At 59.1% G+C, this 27,050-nt stretch overlaps 2 protein-coding genes across 8 annotated transcripts in view; one reads left to right on the top strand and one right to left on the bottom strand.

Annotated features, from left to right (window-relative positions):
- The first annotated feature begins 1,748 nt into the window (after positions 1–1,748).
- GRAP (GRB2 related adaptor protein) lies at positions 1,749–26,772 on the top strand. Of its 7 annotated transcripts, none has more exons than XM_070482272.1 (6): positions 2,079–2,228; positions 2,820–3,140; positions 9,489–9,586; positions 13,872–13,994; positions 23,080–23,248; positions 25,303–26,771. In XM_070482272.1, the coding sequence occupies exons 2-6, from the start codon at positions 3,081–3,083 to the stop codon at positions 25,486–25,488; spliced, it is 636 nt and encodes a 211-aa protein (XP_070338373.1). In that variant the 5' UTR covers positions 2,079–2,228; positions 2,820–3,080; the 3' UTR covers positions 25,489–26,771. The 7 variants fall into 7 exon arrangements, with proteins under 7 accessions (XP_014707170.1, XP_044600460.1, XP_070338373.1 ...); XM_070482273.1 differs by lacking the exon at positions 2,820–3,140 and adding an exon at positions 5,794–6,034 and having other exon boundaries at positions 2,089–2,228; XM_070482270.1 differs by lacking the exon at positions 2,820–3,140 and adding an exon at positions 5,794–6,034 and having other exon boundaries at positions 2,089–2,228; positions 22,963–23,248.
- SLC5A10 (solute carrier family 5 member 10) overlaps positions 26,715–27,050 on the bottom strand; it is a 73,923-nt gene continuing 73,587 nt past the window's right edge. Inside the window, exon 15 of the mRNA XM_014851680.3 lies at positions 26,715–27,050. Coding sequence (XP_014707166.1) covers positions 26,944–27,050 — 107 coding nt within the window. The 3' untranslated portion in view covers positions 26,715–26,943.

Below are 27,050 nucleotides of genomic sequence, written 5' to 3'. Positions count from 1 at the left end.
TCTGGGGCAATTTGAGCATAAAAAATAAATAATGTGGGGCTGGCCCCATGGTCAAGTGGTTAAGTCTGCGCACTCTGCTTCTGCGACCCAGGGTTCAGATCCCGGGCACGGACATAGTGATGAGGATTTTTAGGCTGCTTAATTTTAAAACAGTTTATGATGAGGATTTTTAGGCTGGTTACTTTTAAAACTACAGATAAGAAGCAGGCTCCAAGGAGTGGAATTTGTTTGCCCTTTGATCAGAGGCAATTGCATTTGTAAAGGAAATCTTCATGCCTCCCTCTCTGGAATTTGTTTGCCCCTTGTTGGGAAAACATTTACATTTCTAAGGGAAACCTCTATCTGTGAAGATGCCTCCCTCTCTGAGCCAGGAGGAAGGGGGGATGGCCTTATCTTTGAAGACTGTTTGGCAACCTCATGTAACTGACCCCCCACCCCAAAATCCTCCTTTGTCTTTAGCCGAGGATAATATTTGAGCGGTGACTTCTGCCATTTACTCAATCCGGTTTGATTCTTATCTAAAAGTTGTGGGACCACCAAATGGCCAGACCAAACGGGCACTAATAAAGAGATAACTCACACACCTATGCCTTAAATATTGGCCCTAACCCTCAGTTCGGGGCAGCAGCAGCAGCAGCAGGAGCTCTGACTGCCCGTGGGTCCTGTCCCCACGCACCAGCTCTGCCTGCCCATGGATCCTGTCCCCATGCCAGCGGGGGCAGCAGCAGCGGCTCTGCCTGCCCATGGGCTCTGTCCCCATGCCAGCGGGGGCAGCAGCAGCGGCAGCAGCAGAAGCTCCGACTGCCCATGGGTCCTGTCCCCATGCTATTCCACACTATTCTCTAAATAAAAGAGCACTACTGCCAGATCTTGAGAGTCTAAGAAATCTTTCTTTCGACTCCTCGGCTCACCGACCCCGCATCAATAGCACCGCTGAGAAGGACACGTTGAGGTGGCGTCCCACATGCCACAACTAGAAGGACCCACAACTAAAATATACAACTGTGTACTGGGGGAATTTGGGGAGAAAAAAGCAGAAAAAAAGAACATTGGCAACAGTTGTTAGCTCAGATGCCAATCTTTAAAAAAAAAATAAATAAATAAATAATGATAGTAATGGATTGTAATCCATTTACTAAAATATGAAAGCATGGTATATAACCATATTGATATAAATGAAGGAGGAAAAACTCACTTTTACAGGAAGAAACCCATCTGACTTCACGCTCTCCGTGCATTCCCACCCCCCACAGGGTTCTCCCTTGCCCGCCCTCCCCAAGTTTGTGGCTCCTTTCTTTCCTGGAGCAAACCGCAGTTCCAAACAACGTGGCTGTGTTTCCCCACTGATGTGCTTTCTCACGGTGCGCAGACAGCCATTTCAGACCTGCCACCCTGATGCCATTGTCCATAGCAACTTACTAAGGAAAGGTCAAAATCTATTTGCAGTTCCTTTTAACATTAGGACCCACATCCCACTGAAGGTGCCCAGGGTTGAAACTGGAAGAGGCACTTTCTGAGCTGGGCTGTGGTGGGTGAGCAGGAGTCCTCTGGGAAGGAGAGGGGAGGAGAGCACTGGCAGAGGGATGCGGGGGAGCGAATGGAAAGTGTGGTGTGTCCCCCCTGCCATGGCTGGAGGCCAGCGTCTGTTTAGAGAGAAGAGGAGTGACAAAGGCTGAGTCTGGAGAGGTGCGTGCTGGGGGGTGGGGGGCACTTTGAATGCCAGGCAAGGAGCGCGGGGCTGACGTAGCAGACACTGCGGGCTCATGCCAGGCATCGGAGCTTGGCGAACATGGAGGGCAGATCGGCAAATTGGTGGGGGTGGCTGGGACCACGGGATACAATGCCTGAGCTGGCAGGATGGCTTTGAGCTCTCCTCCTCTGGAAAGCTCAGTTTTATCATCTATAACCTGGGTGCAAAGGGGGACCCACTCCCAGGGCTGCCCAGGGACTCCCCCAAGGCGGTACCTGGGCCTGGGGCCTGAGGTAGGGGCTGGGCCGCCCCGTCCTGTGACATGTCTCTGCTTCCTCTTCCTCCTCGCGTCAGCTGCAGTTTCACTCTCAGCTTCCAAAGAACAAACAGACTCTCAGAGCAGAGGAAGCAGGAAGCGCGGCTGCTCTGAGCCCAGCTGCCAGGGTGCTGGGACGGCAGGATGGAGTCCGTGGCCCTATACAGCTTCCAGGCCACAGAGAGCGATGAGCTGGCCTTCAACAAGGGGGACACACTCAAGGTAGGGTGGCCAGAGGGAGCTGAGTTGGCCCCACATGGGCTGGGGGAGGGTTAAGAACCAGGGGCCCGGGACAGCCCCCCAAACAGAGTCCAGTCGCTGGAGCAGGACAGGCCCAGCGTCTCCAGTTATTGGCTATGTGATTCTGGACAAGCCACCTCTTCCCTTCAAGCCTCAGTCTCCCCATCTAGGAAATGGGGAGATGGTTAATGATCCCTCCTTTGGGACTGCCGTGAGGACTCAAGGAGACATGAGCATAGTGCCTGGCAGGAGTTGGTTCGACACCGAGTCTTCTAGGGAAGAATTTGAAAACACAGTTGGGGAGACAGAAAGAGAAAGGAAGACAGGGAGGACGGGAGGGAGACAAAAGGTCTTAGGAAAGAATTAAGTATATACACTAACCTACTGGGGCTAAAATAATTGTGATTTAAGTGGGAAGAATGAGCTTCCCAGCAGTGTGGAGAAAATGGAAAGTAGTCACGCTGTAGCTCATTTCTTCTTGTCTGGGCCCTTTTGATGGGCATCAAGCCTTCCAAGGCAGTCCAGGCAGAGGAGTTTGTGGTTTCTCTCTCTGGAAATGTTCTTGCTTACAAGTTTGTATAGGAAAGCAGAGCTCGGGGCCAGATTCAGGAGTGACCACGCCAAGACTTAGGCATTGGAGCCGCCACTAACTCCTGCGAAGGAAGCCACTGCCCCCTCAGGCCTCAGTCTCCGCGCCAGAGCAGTGGGCCTCAGACTGGCTGTCCCTCCACTCTGAGCCCTGAGCCCTGCGCTTGGCCCCGAGCTTCAAGCACAGGAAGGGACAGAAGCTCCCGTTTGCTGACACCCTGATTCAGCCAGGGCCCGAGCTCAGCAATGCACCAACATCCCATTGAAGCTGCCAAGATGGGGAGGACGAGTGCCCTCATTTCACAGGTGACTAAACTGAGGCACAGGGAGGTGACAGACTTGCTTGGTACAAGAACAAATTTGAACCTAAGTCCTTTGACTCTGGAACCTGCGTTCTGTCCCCCATGGGGCTGAACAGGCTGGGCTGGGGAGGGGAGGGTTGGCGTTCCCCGAGAGGAACCACGGCCAGTGAGGAGCTCCCCACTTCTCCATGCCAGGCTGCTAGCACCTGGGTCCCCTGGAGCTGCCGGCTGGGCCCCAGGGACATGTGGCAGCTGGGGACGGGGCAGGCTCAGCACCAGCTCTGTCTAGCCAGGGCGTGATCCTCTCTGTGGGACCCAGGTCTGCTTTAGAGGCCTTGTTTACCAATCTGAGAGCAGTTTGGGGTCCCTAGACCCAGATTTGAGGCATGGGAGGGAGGGGGACAGTGTGGAACTAGGAATGGGTGGGCAGTGGGCTCTAGCTGAGGCTCAGAGGGGTCGGCCAGGAGAAGACAGGGTGAGTCAGTGGGGGCCCCAAGGCAACCGTCGTGAAGACCATGACATCCCACTTCCCCCCCAGACCTCTGTGCACACCTGCCCCCGAGATTAGTCAAGTTTCCCACTAACCTCTGCTAAAGCCTTGGCCGACTCCTGGGGTGTTTCTTCAAACGGAGGTGCGGGCTGCTAAGGAAGGAGTGAGCTCACACGGGCCTCATCCTCAGGGCTGAGGACACAGCAGTGAACAAACAGCCCTGCCCTCCTGGAGCTCACGTTCCAGAGATAAGTGACCTCAGGAGGTGATAAACGGACTGAAGAAATCAACACAGGGAGATGGATGCAGAGCGATGGCAGAGGGAGGACGCAGTGGAACAGCTTTGGGTGGGGTCAGGGGTCTCTCAAAAGAGGTGACAGCTGAGCTGAGACTGAAGGATGAGTGGGAACCAGCCATGCAAAGAGCCGGGGGAAGAGAACACCAGACTGGGGAAACAGCTGCTGCAGAGGTCCTGGGACAAGACCATATTAGTATGTTCAAAGAGTTGAAAGAGAGGCCTGTGGCTGAAGAGCCGTGAGCGAGAAGAAGGGGGTAAGGATGAAGCTGGGAGGTAGGCGAGAGTCAGGACCTGTGATGGATTTCATTCTAGATGTGAGTTGTGTTCACGGAAGGGTTTCCAGCAGGGAGAGGATTTGATCAGATTTGTTTTGAAAAGATAACAGAGGGAAGAGGAATGGAAGCAGAGAGGGGCTATTGCTATCTACTAGGTAGAAAGAATGTGGCTTAAACTAAGAAAAAATACACAAGAAAAATGACAAAATATTAATGTCCTTGATATGTAAAGAGCTCTTATAAATCAACAAGAAAATCACAAACAGCATAATAAAAAAATAGGCAAAGGATTTGAACAGGAAAATTGCCAAAGAAGCAATGCAAGCAAGTGCCCAATTTCACCAATAACAAAAGATTTGCAACTTGAAGCAACTAACTATTTTCCATTTGCCAGATCAGCAAAATTTTATTGTAAAAAGAATCTCCTAAATTGTTGAGGGTGTGGGAAAATATGCACTTTTACAGGTGTGTGGTGGACAGGTAAAGTGACATAGTCGTTTTGAAGGGCTTTAAAAATATCCATGCCCTCTGACCCAGAAATTCATCCTCTGGGAAACTGAGATGTAATCAGAGATGTTTGTGCGTTCCTCCGTGAAGGGCCCAGGGAGCATGCAGTGTGTCCGGGTCCTGGTCTAGGCACTGGCGACTCAGCAGGGAGAAAACAGACTCAGTCTCTGCTCATGAGCTGCTATGCTAGTGGCAGATACGGGCCACAAACCAGATGAATAAGTAAAATACAGGGCTTGTCAAGTGGAGACAGCGCAGCATGGAGAAGAATGAAGCAGGCGAGGGGTGGGTTGTGAGAGATGGCTGGGGAGGGGCTGCAATGCTGTAGAGTCGACCTAGACTACCAGAGCAGTGATGGTACAAAATACCATAGCGCTCTAAAAATGCTATTTGGGGAGGGTATTTAATGACACAAAAATGCTCATGATGCAATGTTAAGTGGCAAAAAAGCAGACTACAAACATATGTACAGTCAACTCCACACAGATGATCAAAGATTAATTGTGTGAAGGGAAAACTGACATTCATGCACTGGATTTGTGCCTAGAAAACAGACTAGGGGGCTGGCCCGATGGCGCAGTGGTTGAGTTCGTGTGCTCTGTGTAGGTGGTTTGGGGTTCACGGGTTAGGATCCCAGGTGTGGACCTACACACCGCTCATCAAGCCATGCTGTGGCGGCGTCCCACATATAAAATGGAGCAAGAGGGGCACAGATGTGAGTTCAGGGACAAAGTTCCTCACCAAAAACCCACAAGAAAACAGACTAGGAAGAATGTCCTGAGAAGCTAGCAGCTGTTGGTTCTGGGCGGCAGCCCCTGAGCGATTGGTTTTCTTCTTACTCTTGCCACACTTCCTCGATGTTCTCCAACCAGCAAGTGCTCCTTGCAGGACTGGACTCACGGCGGGGCCCTTACTCTCACAGTTGTGCAGGTGCAGGGTCAAAGCTTGCCTTTATTTCAGATTTTCATGGATTTTTTTGCATTAATTTTTATTTTTATTTATTTATTTACTTTTGCTGAGGAAGATTGGCCCTGAGCTAACATCTGTGCCAATCTTCCTCTATTTTGTATATGGGACGCCGCCACAGCATGGCTGACGAGAGGTGTAAGTCTGCGCTGGAGATCCGAATCCGTGAACCTGGGCCACTGAAGCAGAGCACACCAAACTTAACCACGATGCCATGGGGCCGGCCCCTGCGTTAATTTTTAAATAGACTTTATTTCTTAGAACAGTTTAAATTTACAGAAAAATCCAGAAGATGGTGCAGAGGGGTTCTCATCTGCCTGCACACAGCTCTCCCTGTGGTAACATGTTACATCATTAGCATGGTGCGTTTGTTACATTAATGGATCAATACTGATACATTATTATTAAGTAATGACCATATCCAGAGTTTTTGCATTAATTTTGATTTTTTAACACACTGCCTGAAAATACTATTTACCTTGATTCCCGAGTTCTTTGCAGCTCCCTTAAATTTTGTGCCTGAGGTGCCTCACCCGCCTCATGCTAGCCTGGGACCCACTTTCTATAACCGTAAAAACGCGGCTGTGGTCCCCTCGTCCTCTCCCAGCCAGGTCTGCAGTGCGTGGGGCTGGTGGCCAGCTCTTTCTGGCAGGGCTGGGTGGGGCCGAGCCCCATGGCCTGTGCACTCACTCGTCCCACGAGCGTTTCCTGAGCACCCTCTGTGCACCAGACCTGGGCCCAGCAGTGCCCCCAGCCAGACAGATCCCGGCCGCAGGGAGGAGCAGACCACAGGGAGCAAAGCTCAGCTCTTGGCTTAGATGACAGCTCGGCGGCCCCGGGACCCACTCTGGACAAACGATCTCAAATGTCACTTCCCTGGAACAGAGCCCCTGTCCCTAACAGGCCAGGCATTTTTGGGTGCACAGTATCCCACAGCTCCCAGCTGGAGGAGGGATGTGGGGGGTGGCTTCACCCCATCTCTCCATGGACAGCTTGGCCCCCAAGACCCAGACTCGGGGAGCTCACGGCCTCCATGGAATCTGCACGGGGAGGCTGACGGCACCTCAGACCCAACACAGCCACCCTTGAACTCACCTTACCTGCTCCCCAAAGCCATTCCCTTGGCAGCTGATGGCTACCAGCCCGCCAGCACTCAGGCCCAAACCCTGCGTCTGAGTTTTCTCGGCTGCTCCCCATCTGTCTCCCGTGCAGCCTGTCGCTGAATGCTGTCAGTGACTCTGCCAAAACCTACCCTGAATCCGATAGCTTCTCGGCGCTCCCCAGCCCAGGCCTCGATCATCATTCATCTGGGCTGGTGCAGCAGCTTCTCCCTTGGCCACCCCCCACCCCGCTCCCGCTCCTAGCCCAGGCCCCACACAGCAGCCGTAACTCAGAGCCTGACCCCCTCCCAATGACCTTGCAATGGCTTGTCTTGGTTTTTAAAATAAAATCTGAACTGCTTCCTACCCTGGTGTACAAGGCCTACGTGCTCTTGCCCACCCACCTCTCCCCGCTCTTCTCTCAACGCTGCCCCTCCCACCTCAGCTCCAGACACACTGGCCTCCTTTCTGTTCCAGGGACAGAGCTTGCTCCCACCTCAGGACCTTTGCACTGGCTGTTCCTTCTGCCTTGGACACTGTTCCCCACATCCTCTTACATCTGGTTCCTTCCTGTAATTCAGGCCTCAACTTACATGTCACCTCAGCAAGGCCTTTCTTGACCATCCCATCTGCCCTCTGTTAATCCCTCTGCCTCCAACCAGACATCCTCCATCCATGTCTTCCTGAAGTACATTTTTTAGAGCATTTACCACTACGTTAAATTACCCGATTTACTTGATTCCTTCTGTGTCGCTTGCCTGCCTCTGCCCATGGAATGTAAGCTCCTCATCCCTGCTGTCTTGCAGGGCTCAGCATGTGCCTCACAAGCAGGGGATCAGGAATAGCCGCTGAGCAAGTGCCCCAGCCAGGGGACAGCGGGCAGGACGGCGGCCTGGGGAGGGCAGGGCAGGGGCGGGCGAGTGGCGAGCCCCACAGGGAGGAGCAGGTCTCCCTTCTCTGTGGGGTTGCTGTGTCTCAGAGGGCCTGCAGCTTGTGGGCAATGCTCACAGGCAGAATTCAGCTAATGTCACCATGGAGAACACTTCTGGGTCCTCAGAGTGGAAAGGACAGGAGCACAAACCAAACCAGAATGAAACAAAAGAGGGATTTGATCCAATATCTTACATCCACGCGTGCACACAGGACTTAGTTCACAAGACTCTGCCACATCCAGTGCGGGCTGTCACACAGACGAGGGAGGTGAGGCCAAGACTGCAGAGAGTCAGAGGCAGACAGTGTCCAGAGCCCAGGCCCCAGGCGTCGTCCCCGACTCGCGGCATGGCCGGCGGCCCACAGGCCCCCACTGTCTCACTCAGTCGGGGGACTTGTTTTGTTTTGTTTTCGGCAAAAGTTTTCCTGAGTCAGCCACCTGCTTCCGTCTGTCCCTGGGCTGCTGACCTTGCCTGGGCGACAGGGGCAGGAAGGAAGGGGCTCAGCGGGGCCTGGCGGACAGCCGGGGGTGCCCGCCTGCGAGTGCGGGGCCTGGCCTGGGCCTTGGGTGCGCGCCCAGCTCCTCCTGGCCAAGTTGGGCTGGCCGTGCTGCCACCCTTGCGCTGGCCTGCCCAGCCCTGCTCCTCAGCCCAGCCTGGGCTGCTGCTCCGCGCCCACCATTTTCTCTCAACAGATGTCCCCACTAGGATCGACTGATGATGAGAGCTGCTCAGGACTGACGGAGAGATGCCCCCTGGGCCTGGGTCCAGAAGCAAAGTGGGAGGTGGGGTGGGGTGAAAACTGATGGGCAGGCTCCCCCTGGACCAGCTGAGCCAAGACCCCAGGCCCCAGAGTCCCAGCTCACTGCATGGCTCCACCCCACCCCTGCTGTGTGGCCGTGTTCCCTTCCCCTTGCTGGGCCTCAGTTTCCTCATCCGTGAAACAGCCTCTGGTGATGTGGACCTCGAGGGTTGTCTGAGAACCGGGTGACACACAGAAAGCGTGCCCAGGGAAAGGAGGAGGGAGCCCCAAGCTTCGTGCTGTACCTGCTCCCCAGGCCTGGCCGGCCCCTCCTGCCGCTTGGGTGCTCACCCGCAGCACCCCCGCCGCCACCCCCACCCCCGCTCTGGCTGTTTCAGTTCCTCTCGGCCCGCCCACCTGTGGGCTGCAGGGTCCACGCCACGGACAGGGAGCCGTGTGACCTCAGCAGGCTAGGCCTTGGCCTCATCTCCCTTACTTGCTCCTGGCGCCTGAACCCTCCCCCACTGAATTGTCACCCGAGCTCAGACTATAAGGGCAATTTAAGTGCAAGTGGCCCTGGTGACCGCCACTAGGCACTGAGCTCAGGCTGGGGCTCCCTGACCTTCCTGGGGACCTCAGACCTTCACCCATGGCTCAGGGCATGGCACGCAAATGCTGTGGGTCCCCCACACTCCAGGGCAAGGCTCAGGAACCGAGGCCCCCCAGATCTGTCCCCCAAACCCCATGGTCTGCTGGGGTCTGAAGCTCAACCCACCACCAAAACCTCCTCTGGTTCCCCGACTGTCCCATCTGGGGAGGCTGTGACCCTCCTGGGGACAGGCGACCCTGGGGCCAGGGAATGAGCAGGCCCATGGAATCAGACACAACTCCTGCGACCTTGGACAGGTCCCCAGCCCGCTTCTGTGAAATGGGCCCCAGGGCTGCAACGGGCGGAACCCGCCCAGGGCCTTCAAGCAGCAGGCCCTCAGCAGGTGACAACTGCCCCTCCTTGGTGACTGAGTGGCCATGTCTCTTCTGCCCACAGATCCTGAACATGGAAGACGACCAGAACTGGTACAAGGCTGAGCTCCGGGGCGCAGAGGGCTTCATCCCCAAGAACTACATCCGTGTCAAGCCCCACCCGTGAGTGGCTGCCACCCCAGCCCTGCGTCCTCAAGGCATCCCCTCCCCAGCCTCCATCTGTCTGGGGCCCCCAGTCTCTTCCCCAAGGGGGAGCAGGTGACAGAGATGTGAGGACATGTCCAAAGTGGTGGCAGAACCAGGGCCAGCCCAGGCCACAACACTGAGGACCTGGAACACCAGAGAACATCCAGGAGAGCCCGGGGGGGACAGGCCCTGAGCTCTTAGCTGGCTGGGCCATGGGCTACTGTGCGGCCTCAGGCAGGTCCCTGTTCTCCCTGTTCCTCAGTTTCCCTATTTGTAATACAAGGAGGGCGGAGGCTCCAATCTGTGGAGGGTTCTAGAACTTTCTCTAAGAGGCTGGCTCAGCCCTCTGCAAGGGTGGGAAGTGAGGGGGCGATGGAGGGGTGGAGGGGTGGGCAGGAAGCAGACCCTGTGGGCCCTGTCTTTGGAGAACGGGAGAGAGCTGGACATTGGCCAAGCAGAGTCTGGGGCCAGGGCAGAGCAGGAGTTGTGTGTGGGCCCCGGGTACCCTGTGGAGCCCCGGTAAGGCTCGCAGCAGGTGGTGTCCGATGCTGCTGCCTGGCAGTGGCCAGGGCAGGGCCCAGCCCCGGAATAGGCCTCAGAGGCCAAGAAGCTCTGAAAAACCAACTGGATATTCTTGAGATGATGGCTGAGGCAGGCCCAGAATATAGCTGCTTACTCAGTCATTCACAAACTCTAGTCACAACCCCTGGGGGCCCAGCCTGGGTGAGGCTGGAGACATATGAGGAGATATTGGGGTTAGAGTGGCCCCATCCTGTAGGAGAGACAGGACACAAAGTACGACGGGGGCCGGACCAGTGGTGGAGTGGTTAAGTGTGCACATTCCACTTCTCGGAGGCCCAGGGTTTGCAGTTCAGATCCCGGGTGCGGACATGGCACCACTTGGCTAAAAGCCATACTGTGGTAGGTGTCCCACATATAAAGTAGAGGAAGATGGGCACAGATGTTAGCTCAGGGCCAGTCTTCCTCAGCAAAAAGAGGAGGATTGGCAGCAGTTAGCTCAGGGCTAATCTTCCTCAAAATAAAATAAATAAATAAATAAATAAAAGAAAGTACGACACGGGGAGATAGTCAGCACTGAGATAACTAACCAGGGAAGGCTTTTCAGAAGAGGTGGCAATGAGTGAGGTTTTGAAGGATGTGTAGGAGTTAGCTAAACAGAAAAAGAGAAAGGCATTCCTGGGAGAGGAGACAAGGAGAGCAATGAGGGAGAACTCATGGCAGTGGGACTGGCAGGAGGGCCTCAAATGCCAGGCCCAGGGTGGTGGGAGTCATGGAGGTATTTGAGCAGAGGATGTAGACGCAGGTGACAGGGCCAGGCAGACTGGGAGCCGTCACGTGTGTGCGGCTGTGGGGTGGAAGGGGAGGGAGGTTGAGGGCCAGGGTGGGGCCTGGTAGGTATTTCCTCTTTATCTGTCTTCGAGTTATTTCCAATGCTGCCACCGCCTCCGGCTTCCTGTGCTGAGAAAGGCCCCGTCCCACCCAGGTCCCCAGCCACTCTGCCTGGGCTCCGGGTGCCCCTAGCCTCCCCCACAAAGGCTACAGCCCTGGGTTCCAGGCCCCACAGTGTCCCTCCAGCTGTGTGACGTTGGGCAGGTTTTTGCCCCCTCTGGCCTTACAATTATTCTCTTAGTAAAGTGGGGGCATAAGGAGAGAGACAGAGAGAACCCAGCCTAGGGCCATGAGGCAGGGCCGGGTGCCCCAGGCATCTAAAAGCCCACAGAGGACATGGGCAGGAGCGACCACTGTGGGCGCCCGGTTGGGAGGGTCCAGGTGGAGGAAACGGCCTGGTGGGGGCTGGGAGGCCAAGCGGGGTCTCTGTGTGCTCAGCACCAGGCGGCCTGCTGCACCATGCCAGGCCTGAGGCAAGGCCCTGCCAGGGCAGTGGGGACCTAGCGAGGGCTCAAGCCTCCGATGCCCCTGGGTCCCTGGGGTCAGCTCTGCGCAGAGCAGGAGTGGGGGTCAGGCCCCCAACCCCACCGCCTGAGGCCACGCCCAGTGAGCTTTTTGCAAGCCTCAGGCTGCCCACCCTGAGACCTGAGACTGCAGGCACTCCGCTCGGCTGCCCGCTGGCCAGGGTGGGACCGGCACTCAGGCAGGCCAGGGGGTGCTGGCCACGTGGCCCCAGCGGTGAGGGCAGGCTCCTCAGGAGGGCTGGTCGCTGGGCCTGCGAGCTGTGGTGGGGGCTGCGGGGGAGCAGAGGCAGGCCCCAGGGAGCACCATGTGGGAGGCCCTTGGTCCGCCACCTGCAGGCGGCCGCGCCCCTCGCCCAGGGTCTGTGCTCGTCCGGTCCCACGGACGAGGAGAAGAGGCCTGGGGAGGCCGAGTGGCTTGTCCAGCCTCCCCCGCTGCAAGAGGCCGGCGGGGTTTGCAGGGCGCTGAGGGCCTCGGGCTGGGCTCCCGGGAGGGGCGGCTGAGCGTGAGAGCTGGGCAGAGTCCGACCGGACTTGCCCTGCAACCTTGTGGGGATCCCTGTCCCTCCTTGGGCCTCAGTGTCCACATCAGCAGCGTGGGGCCCATGCGAAGTGGCCAGGAGTGAGTGCTGCTGGTGTCGCCGCATGCGGCTGTCTTTTCAGCTCCCTGGGGTGAGCCCTGCCGTCCCCCCCTGGGGGCTGGGCCGGCCTCCCCGGAGGGCGCAGTTGCAGCACCCTTTGAGGGCGACAGCCGCCCACACACTGACGCCTGCTGTGGGGTTTTGTGGGTTCTTTGGAGACACCCGGGCCCTCAGGAAACCCCCGCTCTGGGCCCCTGGGCCCCAGCTCCTGTGGCATAGTACCTGCACCTGTGTCCTGCTGGGCCTTGTGGCTGGAGGAGCTCTCTGCCCCGGGCCCCAGCTCCCAGCCCAGCCTCTGGCCTGGAGCCCTCCCAAAGCCCCCAGAGGGCTGCCGTGAGCCCCCATACGCAGCAGCCCCCTTCACCGCCTCCCCTCCCAGGGAGCCCACCAGTTTGGGGGCAGCAGGGGACTAGAACCTCACTTCTGGGGCGTGGGCCCCTGAGAAGCAGTGCCTGAGACAGGGTACGAGGACGAAGTGGAGCTGGGCAGGGAAGAGCCAGCAAGGGGCGTGGGGTCCACACAGCTACTGCCTGTGGCCGCTGCCTGTGCCCGCTGGAGCTCAGTGGGCCTGGGGAGGCCGGGAGACAGAGCAGGCGCCCAGTGTGCCCACGGGGCGGGGAGCGGGGTGTCTATCCACCTGCTCCCCTCAGTCATCACTCGAGAAGCTTCCAGGGGCTCAGCCCACCCTGCACACAGGCCAAGGATGTCAGTTGCCAGAAAAAAGCATGTTGTTATCTGTGGAGCGAGAGTGGGGATACGGGCAGGACACCACCGGCATCTGCCACTGCACCTGACGCTCTCTGCGCTGGGCCCGGGGGCTCGTCCACATCCTGAGACAACAGGAAAAGTCCCACCTCACTTCCGCCCTCGGCGCCAAGCTCAGACTCAGGAAGCACTCGCGGAGGGAGAGAAGGGGAAAGTTACGGGGGACACAGAGGCTCTGACCCCTCCTCGGAGTGGTGGAGCCAAAGCTGGGCTAAGGCACAGGGCCAGGAAGCCAGTCAGAGAGCACCTGGCCCCTCCGGGGTGGGCGAGGCCCCAAGAGGCCAGGGCTGCCTGGAGCCACGCAGCAAGATGGGCAGGGCTGGGAGAGAAGCTGGGCCCAGCCTTTCACCCCAGGGCCCTGGGGCCAGAGGGCTGGGGGGGATCTTGCAAGACTCGAGGCATCTCCCAGGCACCTTCTGTATGCCCAGTTCTGTTTGGTCAGCAGGAAAAGGACTTGTACCTGTGAGAAAAAGTCTAGGAGTCCTCAGTCTGTGCATCTGTGAAATGGGGACAGGGAGAGTCTTTCTCACCAGATCAAAGCTGCTATTGTTTTTGACATCCATTTTTATATTTTTTGACTTTTAAGAATCTACCACCTAAAACGGCAAAGCTCACCTGAGGCTAGCTGAGTGGAGGTTCACTGGGGTTGATTTTTCTCTTTTGATAAGGGTCTGTGTTTGCCTGGCATGGTGGGAAAGGCTGGGGCTTCAAAATGCTGGGATTGGGTCCCAGCTCCTGCCTGCCATAGCGTGTGACCTTGAGCCTGTGGCTTTGCCTCTCTGTGCCTCAGGCTCTCCATCTCTAAAATGGGCGCAGTCACAATCCTGCGTCCTGGGACTGCTGTGAGGAGCCGCGCTGCTGAGTGCCTGGCGCCTGGTGGGGTGGCCCAGCCTCCCCCTGTCTTCACCAGCCCTCTCTCTGCAGGTGGTACTCGGGCAGGATTTCCCGGCAGCTGGCTGAAGAGATTCTGATGAAGCGGAACCACCTGGGAGCCTTCCTGATCCGGGAGAGCGAGAGTTCCCCAGGGGAGTTCTCCGTGTCCGTGAAGTGAGTTCTGACCCATGAGGGTGTGCAGAGGAGGGCGGGAAGGGAGGCAGTGGCTGAGCTGGGCCTGGGAGCGCAGGACAGGGGGGCAGAGGGGGCTGCAGGGAACGGCATCCTTGGAGGAGGGGCAGCTGGAGCCAATGCCTGGAAGCAGATGACCTGCTGGGGGTCGGTGAGTGACATGCACCCCAGGGTGTGGCCCAGAGCAGGGGTTGTGCCTGGAAAGCAGGCTCAGGACAACTGCAAGGCCTGGAGTGCCAGGCTGAGGGGTCTGGATGTTATTCCATGAGCAGTAAGGGGCCACCCAAGATTTGTCATGAGGAGGAAGGATGCCAGCAGCTGGTGCGGTGGGACAGACAGTGGGGCAGGAAAGCACCGGGGCCCAGGGCACATGTCCAGGGTGTGCTCCGGACAGGGTCCCACTATCTGGTGACACAGTTGCAAGCATGGACCTGGGGCCAGCTGCTTAGGTTTAGATTCTGGCTCTGCCACCTCCCGGCTGTGTGACCTTGGGCAAGTCACTGTGGCTGTTTGTTCACACGTAAAATGAGCTGCTGCAGGGCATAAAGGAGTCGATGACCCAGAGCGACTAGAACAGGGCCCGGCGCTGGAGTGGGTGGCTGTGATGGGAGTGCCAGCTTTGTCATGGGGCCACTCTGCAGGTGTGGCGTGGCAGCCTCCGGGCCGTGCCGAACCCAATCCCAAAGGCCACCCCCGGGGCAACTGAGGAATCTGGATGGAAGGTTGGGGCAGGAACGGGGTGGGGATGGGGGGAGGACAAAGTGGTCAGGGCCTGGCTGGTCTCTGTCCTTCCTGCTCCCGGGGCCAAAACAGAGGGATCCGGACGCATGAATTCAAGGATGTTCATTGAGCTACATGCCACTTGCCCAGCTATTCTGGGGATTTGGGAAAGGACAGGGGAAAAGTGGCTGCCCTGGTGGCTTTATGTCTTCATGGGGGAGACAGACAGCAAACAAGGCCACAAATACAGCAGGAGCCGAGGTGTCAGGGATGGCCTTCTGAGGAGGTGGCGTCTGAGCTAAGATCTGAGCCCGGAAGTGGAGGCCACCTGGGGCCCCGGGAATGAGGACCTGCCAGGAGAGACTTCCAGGCAGAGGGACTGGTGAATGCAGAGGCCCCGAGGTGGGAACGTGCCTGGGTGTGTCAGAGCCCACAGGGCGGCACATTGCTGGGGTAGAGTGAGCAAGGCCGGGGCGGTGGGGGGGTGGGTACAGTCAAAGAGACAGGGGCCAGATCACAGGGTCTGACAGACCCTGACAAGGAGGCTGGGTTTTCTCTCGGTGATAGGGAGCCACGGAAGGTCTCGGGTGGGGGAAATGTGATTGGCTTCCAGGTTTCAGCTGATCGCTCTGGCTGCTGTGAGGAGGAGGGACAGAGGGATAAGCAGGAGCCCTGGGAGGTGAGAGAGGAGCCAGGCAGGAGGTGGTGGCATCTGGGACTGTGGTGGGGGCCGAGGGGACAAGTGGCCATGTCCGGGAGGTGGCGTGGATCTGTGAGGTGGGGACCACTGGCAATGCCAACTCTCAGGGTTGCTGTGGGCGCTGGGCACGTAGCCTGCACAGAGGAGGCACTCACTGCACCAGCTCTCGCTGTCACTAAGACAGTCCTGGGGGACAGCTGCCCGTGGAGGGAGGAGCGGGAGGTGGCAAGGCACGGGCAGCGGGGCTTCTGGGAGGCAGTGGCCGCTCTGCGTGTGCCTCTGTGTGACGCCCTTTTTCCTGCCACTGGGTTGATTCACAGGCAGTGGTCCGACAATTCCCCGAAGGACGAACAAACACGAGACGCTGCTGCTGCTTGGCACTGGGGCTGGGTGTGAGGAGGCGCAGTGGGCGGGGCGCCGGGGTCAGGGGATCCCAAAGAAGCAGAGGGTGGCTCAGTGTCCTCGCGCGGCTCCAAGCAGGCTGGGCCACGGTGGTCCGCGGGAGGGCCCCCTGCAGAGATGTACCTGGGGTTGACACCTTCCAGGTGGCCTCAGGCCTGCGGTGGCTGTGAGCCCTGTGATGCAGGCATTGCTTGTGGGTCCGTATCTAAAGAGCTCTTGGTTGAGTATGATCAGCACGGGCATTGGAGCCCTGCGAGGTGGTGATCTCCCCGTCTGGGCCCGGAGGCATCCACGCAGGGAGGACCTGCACAGTCAGGAAGGCTACTGGGGGTTAAAATGATCCATCGTGAGGGGTCTCAGCACTCATCTTGACCCCCCTAAGCTGTGTCACCAGCCATCGCTTTTTTCACTTCCCTTTTCCCCTGAGAACAGCTGGCTACCCCAAGGGCAGGAATGGCTCTTGCCCTCTCTGAGCTTATTTCCCTATCTTAAAAACGGGAAGGCTGTCAGTGTGTGTGTGGGTGGGGGGCCGGGGGGAAGTGTACTGTGTCTTGGCCCTGACACCCCTAGGATGGTGGTGGGCACCTGGAGCCGCCTCCCCTTGCTCACCTCCCCACCCCCAAGGCCCTGCCCCCACTTCCCACCGGGCTCCCTGAAAAGCAGGAAATGGCAGTTTTCCAAGCGCTGGCTTCCAGGGACCTGGTCACCTCCTGGGAGTGACGCCTCCAGAGTGGCTTCTGGAACCAGCCCCAAAGCCCGAGTCACCCAGCAAAGCAGGGGCTCAGGGGACTCCCTGAGGCCACTTCTGGAGCCTGAGCTGAGCGGGAGGCGGTGGCTCCCCCCGGAAGCCCCCTCTCCCAGGGGCTCGCCGGCCGAGCCTCCACCAGCGCCTGGTGCACTGCCCTCTCCTGGCGGCTTCTGTAAGCGCAGCCCGCCGCTCGTGCGCAGGCGCAGACCTGAACGCCTCAGCCTGCCGCGGCAGGACAGACAGGGCTCAAACCCAGGACGAGGTGGGGAAGTAGACACGGCGGGCCCGGGGGGCCTTCACGGTGGATGAATGAATGAATAAGGGAGATTCAGTGATAGCAGGCACATTCCACATGGTGAAGGAGGTGACATCTGAGCTGGGCCCTGAAGCAGGAGTTGGAGTTTGGTGCACAAAGAACAAAGAGGCTCTACCAGGCACAGCGAGGAGCACGTGCAAAGAGCTGGGGTGCGTTTGGACAGCAACAAGTTGTCTGACCAGGTGGGGAGATGGGCAGTACCAGGAGCAGTTCTTGAGCAGGGGGCCCAGCACCGATATTGACCTGGGAGGAGTCTGGGAGGGTCCCTCAGAGAAATCCTGGCGAGTGCCGCCAGCGCCACCCCTAAGGCGTCCTGGCCGAGTCCCCCAGGCTGGAATGGGCGGGAGCTCCGTGGCTCCGCTGGCTGTGGTTTGTGCACGCACCACCAGGTGGCGACCTTTGCCGTCGGGTTCGTCCAGCTGGGCCGGGGCTCTGGGGTCCTGCTCCCGCTCTGGGGTCCCTGTCTCCCATGGGGACCTTTCAGTGGCCCTTGGAGGACCACCGGGCAGGGATCAGAATAGAAACTGAGACGTAGAGGGCGTGTGTGGCTAGGAGTGTGGGTTTTTGACCAAGAATCTCAGCTCTGATGCCTACTAGCTGTGTGACCCTGGGCAAGTTACCTTCTGAGCCTCAGTTTCCCCATCTGTAAAATGAACACCTATGTAAAGTGCTTAGTGTGATGCCCAGCACATAGTAAGTGCTCAAAAATGCCAGTTATAGTAATTATCATTATATTAACCCTCCAGGGGCCACAGAGTGCTTCCTGGCCCTGCCCCTGGCATGCAGGGCTATTGGAGAAGGGGCAGGGGCCTGGGGAGGCGGGGACCCAGTTCCTGTCCTGGCTTTTCTCTGGACCTGCTGTTTTACATCAGGCAGATCCTGGGTCTCTTCTGGCATAATGTCCTCATCTACGACGTGGAGATAGTCACCCCAGACCTTAGGAAGCCCAGTGACCTGATGACCACCCAGAAAAGTGACAGCTGAGTCAATTCGTGTGTGAGAGCTTCTGCCCTCGCTGGCTTGGCTCTTGGGGACTCTGACCCCACTATGCGGGGCATCTCCCGTACGCACACGCCAAGCCCCATAAAGCTGTCAGAGGTGGGGTTAATGGGCTTGTGGGGCCTCATGGAGTGATAGTGGCCACGGCCGACTGCCCTTTACAAGTTTACAAAGGGCTGTCTGCCTCCACCTCCAGGAGTACGTCTGAGCTGGCGGCCAGCAGGCCAGGGGCCACGGCCGGGGCGCCATGCCTGGGCTGTGTAACTTTTGCCCCACACTCCAATTCAGGCTGCTGTGGATTCCTCTGTCATAAGTGACGGTTTGTTCCCAAGTGAGCTGTTTCACTTCCTTCCAACCCAGAGGTGCCCTGGGGGTCAATGCACATCTGTTTGCTGTGCCTCTCTGTTCATTGAGCGCCTTCTGTGTGCCAGGCCCTGTTCCAGGTGCTTGGCAATCAGCCATGAACAAAATAGGGCAAGGTTCCCTGTCGTTTAGGTACTCATGTTCTACTGGGGTGACAGACAATAAGTGATTAGTAAATTATATAAAATCTTGGAAGATGATAAAGGTTCTTGGGAAAATAAAGCAGGAAAGAAGATTTATGCATGCAAAGACAGGGAGGAAGTGATCCCCAGAAACCCAGTCTGCAGGTAAGGAAACTGAAGCTCAGAGAGGTGCAGTAACTTGCAAGGAACAGCAAAGCTGGGGCCCACTGGCCCTCTGTGTCCTGACAGACCCCGTCTACCTTTCCACCCACCCTCCCTGAGACCCAAAGACCCAGCAGGAGTCTGTCTCCACTGGCCCCTCCTGAGGTCAGTTTGATTTGATGTCTTGTCTCCTGTGGTACAGGTGTCGCACCCCACCCCCCTTAACAGATGGGGACACGAAGGCTAGAGAAGGGCCATGTGTAGTGGAGACCACCCAGTGGGCAGTTAGCACCCAGGCCTCTGCCCAGGGGGTCCGCAGGCCCTGTCTGGGGCAGTCCTGGGCTTCTGAACTCACCCCAGCCTTGTTTATCCTCCCTGGGCTGCCACTGTCACCTGTGCTGCTGCCGTTGCCAAGCCAGAAGAACCTGCCAGGCAAGACCGGCTGCTGCCCGGTCAGGCCCACTTGGTCCTCGGGCTTTCCCGACAGTCCCGGGCCGGCTGGCCCCTCAGCTCCCTGGTAGGTGGGTGTGGGGGTCACACACAGAGACAGACACAGCCACAGCTGCTGAGAGAGGGACACACACATACAGACACTCCCACAGAGCAGGGAGAGTGATACACACACACACCCAGACACGATGGAGACAGACACCTGACACACACAGGCCAGGACACATGCGCACAAGCCCCGGACACTGCCCACTGTCATGGACCAGCTCCAGGTGCCCCCTCTTCCGGTGGTGCCCAGGCTCCGACCCCTCCGGGCTGCCCTTCCCTCCTCCGGCTCAGGAGGGCTCACCAGCAGGGCTGTCGGCACTTAAGTCGTCCCTCCCAGGTCAGGGGTCATCGGGACTCAGACTCGGTTCCCCCTATGTGCCCTGCAGCTCCTCTGGGCCTGGGGGTGGGGGTCGAGGTCTGGAGACCATGGAGGGCAACCTCTGGTCTAAGGGGTCCTTGGACACCTCAGGGTGCACCCAGGCCTTGAAGGTTGGCTAAGGCCAAGACAAGGGCCCGGGGAGGCTGGAGACAGGCTGGCCTGAGGACAGAGACCCTGCCCCAGATGCCGAGGCCTTGGGCCGTCAGAAGGAGAGGGCCCTGCCTGGCTTCAGGCAGCTGCGGTCACAGGTCAGGCCAGGGGCTGGTGCAGCGGGAGGCGCCTCGCCGGGCCTCGGGGGCAGCAGCGGCTTTGCCAGCCCCTCTCCTCTTTGGGCCCCACTCTCCGACCAGGTGGGAGAGGGGACAAGACCTGCCATTTACTGAGCACCTACTGTGTGCCACGCACAGGCTAGGGCTGGAACATACGAGCTTCCCAGGTTTGAGAATTCTCAAATTCTTGGGTTGGAAGGTTCTAGAATTCCTGGGTCCTTGTCTCTTTGCCACATCTCATCTCTCACCTGTGGTTCCCCACTCCCTGACCCTCCTATACGATCAGGAAATGCTTTGTTCTAGATGACTTTCCAGGTCACTGAAGATAAGCTTCAGACACCAAGATGTTCAAAGTTGTGGTCATTTGGGGTTGAAATCTTTTCCGACCCACCACACCCGTGTGTGCCCCTGACCCAGAGGAGAGGGGACGCCTGAGCCCCAGACTCCTCCTTGGGGCCAGCACCGAGGCAGGGCGTTTGCCTCTGCTCTGAGTGGCCCAGATGTGGCATCGTTGGGGTCCCTGACCCCTGGCTTCTCTCCTGCCCAGTCATTGGTCACCTCACTCTGCTGCCTGGGTGCCACAGCCAAGTCCAGGGGCTGCGGAAGCCCCCAGCTCACTGGGATGGGGCCCCAGGGAGTCACTGGGCTCAGAGGCTGCCTCGAGGGAAGTGCGCAGCCTCGGGAGCCTGCAGCAGACAGGGTGGAGGTGCCGTCTGCCCGCCTGCCCTCCTTCCGCCCCGGGAACACAGACACGCATGTCCCCTGGACGACGGCATGAACGGCTTAGTCACCTGGGAACACGCCTGCTGACGGCCCATGGGTGGCTTTGCCTCGGGTTCAGGGATCACTGCTCCCGTTGGTCGCAGGGCCTCGGGCGTTTCTGTCCTCTGTACTCGTGAGGAGCCGGCTCCCTTTGAGCGAGCTGCCTAGAGCTGGGGGCACCCTAGAGAGGACACGGGCTTGTTTCAGGGGCAGGACCCCTGGAGGGCTGGCCTCGCAGCTCAGAGCTGACTGGAGAGGTTTCAGAAATCAGGCACCTGCCAAGCACTTAAGCCTTGGGCTGTCACGCTCAATTCCCCGAGTCCAGCCTCTCCCACTGGGCTACGCCCTCTGGGCCACTCCTGCCTCCCTTCCTTTCAGGGTCTAGCATGGGAGCCATTATGAGTAGCAGGTTACAAGAAGGCTGTGCAAGGGGCTGAGGTACCCAAGGAGATGCCTGACTTTGACTGAGCGGGTCTGAGGCAGCTCTCAGAGTTCGGGCCATTTTATCTGGGCCTTGAAGCATGAGTAGGAGTTTGACTTGAGAAGAATTTGGAGGAAATAGTGTATGCAAAAGCCTGGAGGTGTGTTTGAAGGTGGAGAGAGAAGCTCTGGTGGTTCAGAGCCCTTGACTCAGGGAGGGTCCGGGGGTCCCACTGTGCCTCCCCCAAACGCACACACAGACCGGAGGGTGTTTATCTTGGACAGCTCTTTATCTGAAACGTTCAACAAAGCAGCATGCCGGCCCCAGGGCTGACAGGTGGAGGGAGTGAGCCCCAGGCAGGGACAGGCACTGCCTCCTGTTCGGGCCCTGGAAGAACTTGGACTGTGAGTCTGCAGGAGCTCAGGAAGCGGGTGTACCCGGCTTGTGAACGCACTGCGTCCAGAATCGTGTAAAGAGATTTAAATTTAGGACCAGGAGGTGTTTTTCCTTTATGCTATCAAGTCTCCAGACCGGTGTGTGGTTCCCATTTAGTCCCAAACCAAATGAGAATACAGCCTGTGCTCAGGAGGCTGAGGAGGCCTCTCCCTCCCAGTGGCCATCCTGTGCCCCCAGCGCCCACGCCTGGCCACGCCCACAAGTCCGCAGGGTTTCCTGGATCTCAGCTCGGCCGGCCGGGTTCCTAAACTGGCTTGTTCCTGACGGGGAGCTGGAGCTGTTCTGTGTCGGGCCACCAGCCCAGCGAGGCCTCCCTCACCTCACCCATGGGGAGAGCAACAGTGTCCCTCCGACCTCAGCCCCGGGCAGGTGAGGACACTGAGGCCCCAAGAGGGGAGCCGGGGTGTAAGTCCAGGTGGGCTGACTGTGGAGCTGGGAACGGTGGCTGCGATGTGGCCAGGCAGGGAGGAGGAGGGACGGAGGGCCTCCGGGGGGTCTCAGCCCGGGGACAACACGGTGGAGTGGGACTGCACAGGGATGACAGGATCTGGGACACTGTCAGTGTCACAGTTGGAATCATTATTGCTATTTTCATACAATGATCACCAATCGGGAAGCACGTCAGAGTGACACCTGACATGGAGGAGCGCAGACGTGGCCCCAGCTCCAGCCTGTATTGCTGTGTGACTCTGGGCAGGTCATGGCTGCACTTGGGGCCTCAGTTTCCTCATTCTACAAAGGGCCCTGAGCCAGGGAGGGGAATCACGATGGTTTGCGCTGCCCGTTGTCCTGGCCCATGCCCGTTCCACCTCCAGCCCCAGTCCTGCATGGCCTGTCCCAGTTTGGGACATGCCGCGTGTGGGAAGGCGCCACGCAAGTCACTCTGCTCAGTCCCAGCCAGAACAGGCCCTGCCCCGTTGGCCTGTTTTGGAGAGGCAGGCTATCTCCTCAGCGGGGCTAGAAGGCATGCGGGAGGATTTGGTGGTAGTGGGTCGGAAGGCTGGGCAAAGGCTGGGAGATGGGAAGGAACGGGGCTCGTTGACTGCATCAGAGAGCACATGAAGGCAATGAGGCTGGACATGTAATCAGAGCCAGATCTTGAGTCTGAGGTGTTAAGATTTTATCCTGAGGGGAATGGGAAGCCATAGAAGGTTCTTGAGGTGGGGGCAGGTGTGGATGGGGAGGATGTGAAGCATCCAACATGCCTGAGCTCCTCTCACAGTGGCAGGCTTTGGCCTGAGTCAGGATGCTCTTAGGACTCACTCCTCAAAGGCCTGCAAGGGCCAGGAGGGGCCAGGGAAGGGAGAAGAATGTCAAGGCTGAGGGGGGTGTTGAAGAGCGCAGAAGCTGTCTGATTGCCTCTCTCAGAGGAACCCATTTAACATTGCCGATAAACCATAGTCAGCATTTCCTGAGCATTTACCCAGAAGGAAGCTGTTATTACAAGGAAACTGAGGTTCAGAGAAGTTAAATGATTTGCCTAAGGTCACACAGCCAGAAAGTGGCTTGGTCCAGGGCCTACACCCTGCACTCCATACTCCACTCCCAGGCTGGCCTCACCAGGTCTTATGTGGAGCGGGGTCAGTGGACCTGGGGACTGTCCTCCGCCACCTGCACCTTCTCCTGACTCCAGGTCTCACCAGGGGAGAGAAAGGCCTGGTTCCAGGGGGCGAGCAGGGAGGCCCGGGGCTGTGCCGGGCAGGGCCCGGCCGCTGGGGCCGTCTGAGGTGGCCGTGGTCCTCTCCCCTAGCTACGGGGACCAGGTGCAGCACTTCAAGGTGCTGCGCGAGGCCTCGGGGAAGTACTTCCTGTGGGAGGAGAAGTTCAACTCCCTGAACGAGCTGGTGGACTTCTACCGCACCACCACCATCGCCAAGAAGCGGCAGGTCTTCCTGCGGGACGAGGAGCCCCTGCTCAAGGTAGGTGGCCGGGAGGCGGGAGGCGGGGCAGGCCGGCCGCATCAGCCTCTGAGCCGCCTCTGTCTTCAGGGGCCAGGACACCCGGTGGGGCCGGGTCCCCCACCCTCCGCCAGCAGCCCCGTGTCGCAGGAGGAGGGGTCCGGCCCACGTGCAAAGTTCTATTCTGGTGGCGCTGCAGTGAGGCCACCAGGGTAGGAAAGGAGAAGAGGGAAAGGAAAGGAAGGAACAGAGTGGAAGTTCCACAGGGCAAACCGTGTCTGGCTTGTCCCCAGCTCCTAGAGCAGTGCACAGCACACAGTAGGTGCTTAATAAGTGTCTGTTGAATGAAAGAAGGTGCTGACACCTGCTGAGCCTACTGAATGCCCTGCACTGAGCTGGAGCCTTGTCGTCCCCATTGTACAGGTGAGGAGACAGGCTCAGAGGGCGGTGACGTGACTCAGCCAGGACCACCCATGAGAGGCTGGCCTTGGGTGGAGTGTGGGGCAGCGTGAGTGTTCGTGGGTGAGGGCCTGGCCGGGCGCAGGGTGTGTGGGGGTCCGGCCGGCCCTCATCCTCACAATAACAGCAATTTGCCAGCCAGCCCTTTCATCAAGGGGCCCCGAGGACAGCTCTCACTCTCATTAGGCTGACGACACCAACCAACGGGGTTATTAGCCCCAACATGCTGTTTGCCTCAGGTCGGCAAGGCCTGGGGCTGGAGGTCAGGACCCTGGGAGAGCCCAGTCGAACTTGGGCTCTGCAGAGGGTGTGGGGGGCACCGCCATGGCCAAGGCCAGGGTGGGGGCTGAGGGACTGCTGCAAAGAAGCTCCAGCCTGCCCTGTTCCTAGACCCCGCCCCCTCACCATGCACGACGTTAGGGCCAGTTCACCCTTCAGCTGGGCCTCAGTTTCCCCTGTGTCCAATAGGATGAGCCTTGGGATCTGACGTGCCAAGAGAGTCAGACAGTGCCTCGGGAAACTCCACTGGTGCACCCTCTGTCCCCCAGGACACTCCACCTCCTCAGCCCGACCCTGGGGGCCAGGTCAGCTGTGAGCTCTCAGTCTTAGGGACTCTCCCCGCCTGGGCCTCCATCTCCCAGACCTCTATCCCGTCCCCTCACTGCCTGGGCCGGCTCTGCCCTTGGAGAGCGTGAGGGAGCCAGGATGGAGCTGGGGGGCCACCTGAAGGCCCCCGTACCCACCGCCTCGCCCTGGCTTGGGCCCTGGGGTTGCCCACCCTGTGGGCAACTCCAAAGCTGCCTCAGTCCCCTGGGACCCATGCCGCCTCCTCCTTCCTGAGCCGAGAACCGCTAATTATAGCCTGCCCGATCCTATCGCCGTCCTGGATAAGATTCCACAGGCTCAGAGCAGAGATCCTGGTGGGACAGGCAGGGCCAGGGCGCTGGGCGTAACCGTCACGGCGCCGGGCTGATGTGCCTGCAGAGAGCTCTGGTCCAGCTGCCTTTCACAGGTGGGGAAACTGAGTCCCACGAAGGGCAGGGACTTACCCAAGGTCATCTTGGGGCATAGACAGGACTGGAACCTAGGCCTGAGAGCTGGGAGCAGCTCAAAGTGACAATCTCTCCCTCAAAGCTGGGCCAAGGGCAACAGCAGTAAACTCTGCTCTTAGCTACACCTCACTTTACAGTTTATAAGGCCCCTTCCTGTGGTTCCAGGGCCTGGAGTCAAAAGTTACCACAGCTGCTAGAGCCAGGGAAATGAGACCCCAAAAGGGGCAAGGACCTAACCAAAGTCCTGCACTGAGGACCAGGATGCAGGTCCCCTGACCTGCCAGGCCTGTGGTCCCAGCGGCTGCCAGGACAGTCGTGTTGCTCTGTGTAGATGCAGTGTCCGTGCGCAGACCCGCAGGGGGCGGGCGCAGGAGGGCCGTGTGTGTGTGTGTGGGGGGGGGGGGGGGTGGCCGTCTGTCCAAACTTGGAGGCAAAGGCACTTCAGCCCCAGTTCAGCCCGGAGGACTCTGCCCTCCCCACCTGCGGGACCCCTCCTCTGTGGGCCCTCCGGGTGAGCGGGTGCGGGGCTCCTGGGGCCCGCACTGACCGCTCCCTCCCCTGCAGCCGCCCCGGGCCAGCTTTGCCCAGGCCCAGTTTGACTTCTCGGCCCAGGACCCTTCACAGCTCAGCTTCCGCCGCGGCGACATCATCGAGGTCCTGGAGGGCCTGGACCCGCACTGGTGGCGAGGCCGGTTCTGCGGGCGTGTGGGCTTCTTCCCGCGGAGCTACGTCCAGCCGGTGCACCTGTGACCAAGCGGGGCCGTGGGGCAGAGCCGGCAGACCCTCCATCCCCCCGACACTGAGGTCGAGAGAGAGGATGTGGACACCCCCTCCCCGGGTCCCACAGGGTCAGCCGAGGGCCTTGGACTGGAACGTGGGCCTCCTAACTGCCACCTCCCGCCACTTCACCAATTGGGACAGACTGCAGCGCCTAGCATCACCCGGTCACCCACGGGCACCGGGAGCTCCCAGGACTTCCTGCCGGCCTCTTCCCATTGGCCACCTGCTGTGTGACGTCCTAGGGCGGGCCCCAGAGCCCCGCCCACTCCCGCCATGATGGACCCATCCTCAGGGAGGGTTGAGGACTCCTAGGTCCACCCATTGCAGGCCCAACCTAAGGAACCCTGGGCTTGGTGGGTGGGTTCACCTGGGGCAGACCATCCCCTGGGCCTGCCTGCCCCTCCTGTAAAAGGCCCCTCAGGTATTGGGGAGGTGGCTTAGTCGTAAGGTCAGGCAAGGGCACTGCCCCCCTGTTGACCTGGACTGGCCAGACAGACTCCAGGTGGAGATTGCACAGTGACTTGGCCTCCACCTGGGCATCCAGCACCCCCACCCCAGTGCAGACATTTGGGCGGGGGCTAGAGGCCCCGAGGACGGGCAGTGGCGAAAGGAAGGGAGGCAGCTGCTGCTCTCCCGGCAGCCGGAGCAATGCACAGGCTCTGAGGGGCAGTCCCTGGACGCAGCCCCCTGGAGACTCCACTCTTGTTCCACCAGCTCTTGTTCCACCCAGACCAGGGCCCAGGGGAGCTTGGGGGAACTCCAGGCCAGCTAGGAAGTTGGGGCCAGAGCTGGACTTTGAGGTCCAGTGGCATCCAGAATGGGGCGAGCAGTCTAGCGGGGCCCCAGCTTGAGGAGGGGCAGGGCGTCCCCATGGGATGTGCGGCCAGCGGGGGATACTGAGCAGCACCTGCCCGGAGCCTGGGTACCTTTGGGAGCAGGAGGAGTAAGGGCTTTGAATGCCAGGCTGATGGCGGAGGGGGTGGGGGGCAGGGAGGGAGGGGAGGGGCTCCTGTGGCATCTGGCAGCAGGTGGGACAGGGATCCCAGCGAGGAGGCGGCTGCAGGGCCCCATCGTGGGCACAGGAGGCTCTCCCTCTGCCCGGGCTGGCCCGAGACCCTTCGAGCCCTGAGCTCTGGCAGGTTGTCCGCCCCTGACCTGGGCCTGAGTACTCAAAATAAAAACGGTAAAACGACTATAAGGATGTTCATCAGAAATCTAATTTTCTTTCCAATTACAACTCTTTTTGAAGTATCAAACTCTTTTCTCCCGTTTCCTCCCTAATTTTTCACGGGTGCTGCTTTGCTGGCTCAGCCAGTCCCTGGGCCCTGACCCGCCATGGAGCCGTGAGGGGCCTCGGTGTCCTCATTAGGGAAGGGGTGCACCCCACGGCTCCGAGGGCTCCGGCCTTCCTGCCCGGGGACAGCATCAGGCAAAGTAGGCATAGAAGAAGATGTTGACGCATACGAGGAGGATGGCATTGAAGCCACAGACACGGGCCCAGAAAGCATATTTCTGGGCTGTTCGGCTATCAC

This window comes from Equus asinus, chromosome 13 (assembly GCF_041296235.1).
Source record: "Equus asinus isolate D_3611 breed Donkey chromosome 13, EquAss-T2T_v2, whole genome shotgun sequence".
NCBI lineage: Eukaryota > Metazoa > Chordata > Mammalia > Perissodactyla > Equidae > Equus > Equus asinus.
This window is presented reverse-complemented; position numbering and strand designations above follow the sequence as displayed.